The following is a 7,605-nucleotide window of genomic DNA, read 5'->3' on the forward strand; positions in this document are numbered from 1 at the left end:
AGCGAGGCCTGGGGGCGTAACTGAAGGGTGATGGGGAGGCCGCGAGGGGCGGCAGCGGGGAGCTCGGGTCTGGGACCAAGCGAGGGACGTGAGGCCCCGGAAGACGCCTGCGGGGTGTCGTCCCCGCCCCCGGTCAGCACGCGCGGGCCGCAGTCCTCCGTGCGTCCAGCCCTTGGGCTGCCGCGAGGAGACCCTCCCCACAGCCCGCTCCTGCCCCCAACTCCTGCCCCGCCCCTTCCGTCGAGGCCCCGCCCCTTCCGTCGAGGCCCCGCCCCTCCGCTCCAGGCCCGGAGATCATGGTGGTGCTAAAGGGCGTTCCGGCGCTGCTGTCCCCCGAGCTGCTCTACGCCCTGGCGCGGATGGGGCACGGCGACGAGATCGGTGAGGGGCGGGGACAGGGCCTCGGGACCCCCACCCTTGGGCAGAAGCCGGGCGAGGCGCGCGCGGGGCCCCCGCCCCCCCAGGCCCTGCAGGGGTCCCGACCCAGACTGTGCCCCCAGCCGGGGGCGGGGGGGGGGGCGGGTGACGACTCCCCAAGCCCGGAAAGAGCCGGGTTCTGGGGTGGAGGCCTTGGTTTGGCCGCCCCGTCCCACTTCCCAGTAGGACACCCCCCACCCACATTCTTTAGGAAACTGGGGCCAAGTTGGTTGGTGGCCAAGCCCCTGCCCAGACCTTGGTCGGCCCCAGGCGGTCACGAGGACGGTGGCCCTTGGTCCAGGCTGCGCCGTGTCCGGCAGGTCCGGCCCCTCCCCCAGCCCGGCTTTCTGGGGGCCCCGGGGCCAAGTTCCCAGCTGCGGCCTCAGGCCCAGTGCGCAGCTCGTTCTCCAGCCCCGCTCCCAGACGGCCCCCAAGGGGCCACACCCCTTTCTCTGGCGGTCGGCCTTTCCTGGAGCCCTGGACCTCGGGCGGGGCTGCACGGGCGGCGCCCCAGGGGTGGAACGGGGCGGGGGTCCGGAGTTCTGCCCGAGTCCTCAAGGCACCTGCAGCTTCTCCTGCTCTAGGAAGCTTCGTCTCCCCGCCCCCACCTCTGACGAGAGGCGTCGGGGAGGGCAGTGGGCGTGGTCTACCGTGTGCTGCAGGTGCCCCGAGGTCTGTGCCCCCCCACGCGGACCCACCCGGGGATGTCTGACCGGGTTGCGTGGCTGTTCAGTTTTCGCAGACGTGAACTTCCCCACCGCCTCCATATGCAGGTGTGGGCCGGAGGAGATCCGCGCGGACGGTGAGTCGCCGCCCTGGCAGGGAGGGGTTAGGCTGGAGGCGCAGTGCCCCCAGCTCTGCGCTCCCCAAGTGTTGCCCTGTGCCCCAATTCCCACTTACACCCCAGCACCCACCGGTGACCGGGGAGGCCCCCGGAAGTGACCCTGGGCCTCCCGCTCCCTCTCAGGCACCTCTTGGTAGCTCCTTGCAAGTGGGGAAACTGAGGCCCAGTGGCTTGTTGGCTGGCTGAGCACTGATGCACCCCTGTTCCCCACAGCCCAGGTCAGGTGTTTAGCTTTTACTCTGCTATAGAAATCCCGGTACTGACCTCACAGGCTCCGGGTGCCCACGTGCTCTGTCTCTGGGACCCTCCGACCCTCAGGGGTGGGTGGAAGGCTTGACTTGGAGGGGCCTGGAGCCAGGGCCCCAAGGTGGCGGTAGTAGCAGTTAGTACCAAGAGCAAGGGGATGGGGGTGTGAGGACACCAGCGTCCTGCCCTGTCCTGTCCCGCCTGGGCTGGCACTGGGCTTGGCTGTCCCCCCACCCTCAGCAACGCTCTGAGGGGACACAACTCTCCCTGCAAAATCGAGGCCACTGAGGCACAAAGATGTGAAATGTGGGGTAAACCAGCCCCTCTGGACAGTGGGCCAGTGGTCTGAGGCCCGTTCAGTGGGCTGCTGACTCCAGACCCAGTGACATTGGCTTCCACCCTCTGCTGAGGGAGATGAGCCAGCCGTGCCTCGGTTTACACCATGGGCCAGAGGACCCAGCACACTCTCCTCTCCAAGGAGGACAGGACAAGGTGGGCCATGGGAAGGGCCAGAATGCTGGAAGGTAAGGAGCGGCCAAGCTTCCGAGTGTCCCACACGCCCTGCGAGTTAGTGGACACAAGCGATGAGGAGTGAAGGCTGCGCGGACAAGTCTAACCACGGGGAAGGGCCGAGGAAACAGCAGAAGAAAATGCACTCGGCACAGCAGGTCCTAGCCGCAGGCTCGTAAGATGACAGCCGATTTCCGTCCTGTCCCCAGCCCCGTATTTCCCCGTTCTGTACAACCAGCACAAGTCCCTTTAACATCGAGAAACCAGCTCCAAAGGATGACAAGGACGTCGGGAACCAGTGGGCAGCCGGGGGCAGCCTGGGACAGAACAGCCTCTTCCCAGACCCCACTATCCTCGTCACAGGAGAAAGGTGGCCACCCAGGGCTCATCTGGGGGTGCTGGGGTCAGGAAAGTGACCCGGGTGCCCCTCCTGGTGGATGAGTAGGGGAGATCAGCACCAGGGACCTATGAAGTACGGTCTGGAGGGCAAGGTGAGCCCAGGCCCGCGATGGTCACAGGTGCTGTGGCAGGGAGATGCCAGTGCGACTCCAATAAGTGTCACCAGGCGGGCAGCTGGGGTCTGCGTCCCCCGCCCTGTCCCGGGCCCGAGGCCATCCTAGCTGGCCAGCTTGGTGAGGCCCAGGGTAAAAGGGGTGGACAGGCCCGGAGGGCAGGCGGCACTGTGGGTGGCTGGGTGGGACAGGGCTCCGGTCTGAAGCTGGCACTCTGCCCTAGGCCTGGGCATTCCACAGCTCCTGGAGGTTGTGCTGAAGCTGCTGCCACTGGACACCTACGTAGAGAGCCCGGTGAGTGCCTGTTGCCATGCTGCCCCCTCCCTGCTCTGGGCCTTGGTTTCTTCTTGGTCAGACCTCGGAGGACCCCTGAATTGTCCTCCAGTGGGAGGGAAGCCGGGACCAGGGCAGCTAGGTGCATAGGCCGCGGAGCTGAGCCCCCTCTGTCCTAGGCTGCCGTCATGGAGCTGGTGCCCGGGGACAGGAAGATCGGCCTTCAGACCCCGGTGTGGAGGAGCTACGAGTCCATCCTCCTGGAGGCTGGCTGCGCGGTGAGGCTGCAACCCCACCCAGGGGGCTCTCGGGGACCCTCTGCACCTCTGTGGAGGCCAGTGGGAGTAACACACAGGGCCCCAACCCCCCCTACAGTTGTGGCTCACGTGCTCACCCTCCACAGAAGAGTGACCCTGGGGGTGTGGCTGTTCCCGGCCCCCAGCCTCTCACCTCTCAGGTCAGGGACCCTGTCGTGGCCTGGGGTGCATCACCCACCCCAGCCTGTGTGAACGGAGCCAGGGGCAAGTGAGGCACCCCTGGCCCCTGTCTTATGGCCGGAAGCCTGGCCTAATGCTGTGTGTCACCCCTACACTATGAGAGGATGAACCTGTCCTCCGGGACCTCCCACCGACACGTCTTGGGCAGGACCCATCGAGGACAGGCCGCCCGGGACTCCTGTCCTGGGCAGAGGCCCCTCTGCCCTTAGACCAACTCCAAGAGACACAGAGCCCCAGGCAGCTGGCCACCACAGCCCCCTGTGTCCCTGCCTGCTCAGTCCTCACAGCTCAGAGGCTGAGCATCCTTGGGACCCCAGCCAGGAGAGCCAGTCGTGGAGCTCAGAGCGGCCGTGTCTCCTCATGCTCCTGGCGCCTGCTTGGGCCCTGAGGGTTTCTGAGCAAGGCCCCTCCACCGTGCTGTTTTGCCTTCCAGAGCACCCTGGCGAAGATAGAGAGGTTTCAGTTTTATGAGCGGGCCAAAAAGGCTTTTGCTGTTGTAGCAACTGGGTGAGTTCTGGCCGAGTCCGTGGGGTCCCTTTGGGTCCTGCTGGTCAGGGTAGCTTTGGCTGAGACTGTCTGGGTCTGGGTCACAGGGCCACTCCCCGTCCCCCCGCTCAGCCCCGGCCCCCCTGGGAATAGGATTGTCGAGGGATTCGCCTGAGGACTGGTCCCTGGACTTGCCTATTGGGTGGGATGAAAGTGGGCGGGACGGGTGGCAGAGCGGGGGACCCAGCTTGGTGCTCAGCTCAGTTCCTTATGCAGGGAGACGGCCCTTTATGGAAACCTCATCCTCAAGAAAGGTGTGCTGGCCCCCGAGGCTCTGATCTAGGCCTGGCGAAGACCCCTGGGCCCAGAGAGGAATCTGCATCTCTGGGCCAGACCATGGACAAACCGGCCCTGTCCTGCTCAGCCCAGACTTCCCCCAACTGGGGACCCCGGGGGCCAGGCTGGTCTTTGGGGGGCAGGGGGAGGTGCTGCTGACGGGGACTGGGACTCACCCAATTTACGACAATAGTGTGAAGTGTGGTGACTCGTCTCTGAAGTCAGAGGTTTCGACAACAGCCCCGTCCTCACAAAGACTTGTTCGGTGCCGAACACGAGGGAGGCCACTGGCTCCTCAGAGCGCCCCCACCCCCGTGCATCCTCAGGTAGGAAGGAAGGCCTCTCTCCTCCCTAAGGTCCGAGGCAGGTCCCTGGGTTCGGGACAAGAGCTCACATGAGTAGAGGTCCTCTTGTGAGGAGACCCCGCGGAGGGCTGGGCCGGGGGGCCACGACTGCACTGCGAGAGCCTGGGGGTGGGCAGCAGAGCTGCCCAGGGCCCTGAGTGGAGGGGGGTTCTGCAATCAGCCCCAGAGCTGGGGGGTGCTGGGCAGGGGTCATTCTGGGTGCTGGGGAGGGTGGGGATTGGTCATCTGTTCCCCCTCTCCAGTGGGTGAGTGCCTACTGAATACACAGGAGCCTGAGCTGTTCTGGGAAGTGGGCTGGTGGGGGTGGGGAGGTGAAGGACAGGAGGACGTCCCTTGTGTTGTCCAGCGGGCAGAGGGCCAGACTGCCCGAAGGCAGCACACGGAAGGGAGGCTGTGATGGCTTCGGCATGAGGCTTGGGCCGGGGCTCAGGGTGGGGGTAGCCTGCCATCACTGCTCTGGACCCCAAGGTCTCCCCAAACCTTCCCCTTCCCCTCCAGGCCTTCCTGTAGCCATGCGGGTGCTGTGCAGAAGCTGGTGTGAGGGGTGCCTGGGCCTCTAGGCCCCTCAGAGCCCGGGGCTGGTGTCCCAGGTGTCACAGAGAACCTGGGGGGCAGGCAGGCCCACTGGGCTAGGGGTCCAGGTCTCAGCCTGACCAGGCCCAGTCATTGCCAGGGCTTAACCTCAGACCCCTGACCCCACGGCCACCTCTAGCCACACAAAGGCCTTGCTTTAAACAGCTTTATTGAGACTTAACTGACCTATGATAAGCTGCACACATTCCAAGTGTACAGTCAAATGCCTTTGGATATTGTCTACACTGGAGAGCCTCTGGCCACTGCCAGTGTCCTGCTCACAAGGCTCGCACACCTCAACGGCCCAGCCCCGAAGCCCCAGCTCACCCCGCCTCCCCAGGCACTCTCAGCCACGTGGCTGCACCCTCGGGCTGGAGGAAATGCCCCTGGGGAGTCCTGGCTCTGGTGACGCAGGGGAGAGACGGGGCTACAAACCACCCTGGTCTGCCCAGGGCCGAGGCTGCCACTGACCTTGGATCTGAGCTGGGCACCCCCAGATTGCTCAGAGATGGCCACCCTTGACCTGACCGGTGCAGGGGGAATGAGCTACAGGCCTGCTAACCCCCGTGCGTGCCATGCGGGATGCAGTCTGGGGCCTCCCCGGGCACCTGGCTCCCTGGATCTGGGGCAAGAGCGGGTGCCGGGTACACAGTGGGGAGGCTGGGGCCCAGCCTGCCGCTGTTAGGGCAGGACCACGGACAGGTCATGGTCCAGTCTGGGATCCCTTCCACGGTGACATGAAGATGGCAGTGCCCTGGCCTGCTGGCACAGTGCCAGGTGGCGAGCACAGGAGTCACTAGGGAGAGCCTTGGGGCATGGGCTGCCATCCAGGTGCTCAGAGGGGACCCACGACAGGACACGGACCCACCCTGGACAAGCCTGCAGTCCCCGGAGCAGCCGCATGCCTCAAAATCGAGCCCTGGATGGCCTCTGCCCGGAGCTCTGTCCGTCCTAACCAGTGGAGGGGCTCAGGCCGGGGCGTGGAAGGCGCTCCAGGCTTCCCTCCTGAGGCAGAGGCGTGATCGCCACACACAAACCCCGATTGCCTTTGCACGCATACTCGACACACGTTCAGGACGTCAAATAGCCCCAGTGAGCCTGAGCCTGCAGCCGCAAGGTTGGGCCGTGCCCTGGGGTCCGGCCCCTCAGACAGCACTGGACAAGCACCCAGAGAATGGGGAGGACCAGGAGCCTGGGCCTGAGTCCTGCACCGCCCCCCAACCTGAGCCCCTGTGCACCTGAGCACCCAGCGACACACCCTCCTGCTGTCTTTTTTGGGCCCATCTGTGGGGAACTGACTGGTCCCAACCACTGACCTCTGCCATGCCCCGGGCCCCATCCCACCATCCAGGGAGGAGGCCTGAAGGGAGCTGATCATCCCAGGAGCAGGGGCACTGGGTTGGGGGAGCTTTGGGGGCTCTTGGTGTTTGGAGACAAGCCTGTGGCACCAGGAGGACACAGGCTTTTCCTTGTCCCCGACAGAGCAGGCTAGGACCATGGTCACTATTGCTGAAGACACATGTGGCCTCCACCCCTACGAGGTTTATTTTTCCAGTTGGGGAGGGTTCAGGGCCCCCCGGAATCCTCCCTGGGGTGGTAGATGTGGTCTCGGTCCTCCTCTGGCCCTTGAAGCACCTGGGGAAGTGACAGTACCCAGGGCCAAAGCCCTGCCTCATCCTGGGCCTCCCTGGCCTCCTCGGGCGCTGGGTGGTACAGGTCATCACGGTCCAGCTCAGGATCCCACCTGGGGCTTGGAACATGGCCCAGGGCGTCCTCCGTCCCTGCCTGGGCCTTGGTGCCTAAGGACAAGGAGGTGGGACGGAAGCAAGTCGACTCCACGGGGGCTCCGCTGCTGTGACCTTGTGACCTTGCCCCCCCTCCCACCTGGTGCCCACCTGACCTTGCCGTTTCTGCCACGTGGCCGCGGCAAGGTTCGGTGCCGCTAGCAGCCCCAGGAGCAGGTTGTCGGTTTTCAGAATGTCCACCCCACGGGCGCCCCAGGCCCTGCGAGCAGAGCTGGGTTAGGTCTACCTGTGCAGGAGGAGGGAGGAGCCAGGAGCCCCGCCAGTGAGGGTGCCCACCACCTTCTGAGCAGCCTAGAGGCTCTGGGCAGGAGATCTAGTGGGAGGTTGCTCCCCACCAGGGTCCTTGGTGGCTCTGTTCCATCCCTCGCCAGCGGCCCCGGGGGACCCCCGGACAAGCGCCATGGACCCCTCCACCGCCCAAGAGCTATGGCCAGGCAACCTCCACGGAACCCAGACCCGCCAGCCAGGCAACCGCCCCCTCTCCGCCACATCCCTGAGCTATAGGGGCCCAGGAAGTTCAGAGCGTCCCTTGGGAGGCGTCCTAAGTGTGTCCCCTGAGAAAACATCTTGGCCCAGCCCTGCATCGTGGAGACCTGGAAAACTTGGGCAAGAGCTCCCTCCTGTCCCAGAGGCCAGGCCTGTGCAGGCTGGGGAGTGGCTGTCTGTCCTCTGGCCTGGCCTGGCCTGGCATGGCCCTGGGGGAGAAGCCAGCCGGGGTTGCCTCATGAGAGTGCAGGGAAA

At 65.4% G+C, this 7,605-nt stretch overlaps 1 protein-coding gene across 1 annotated transcript; it reads left to right on the plus strand.

The window, feature by feature from the left end:
• The first annotated feature begins 265 nt into the window (after positions 1-265).
• On the plus strand, positions 266-4,320 carry FUOM (fucose mutarotase). Its single transcript, XM_080823200.1, has 6 exons — positions 266-381; positions 1,151-1,219; positions 2,753-2,823; positions 2,982-3,080; positions 3,733-3,806; positions 4,062-4,320. Exons 1-6 carry the CDS (start codon positions 297-299, stop codon positions 4,126-4,128), a joined length of 465 nt encoding a protein of 154 aa, XP_080679326.1. The 5' UTR covers positions 266-296; the 3' UTR covers positions 4,129-4,320.
• Positions 4,321-7,605: the final 3,285 nt, after the last annotated feature.

Source organism: Martes martes, assembly GCF_963455335.1.
Source record: "Martes martes genome assembly, chromosome: 14".
NCBI classification, from domain to species: domain Eukaryota; kingdom Metazoa; phylum Chordata; class Mammalia; order Carnivora; family Mustelidae; genus Martes; species Martes martes.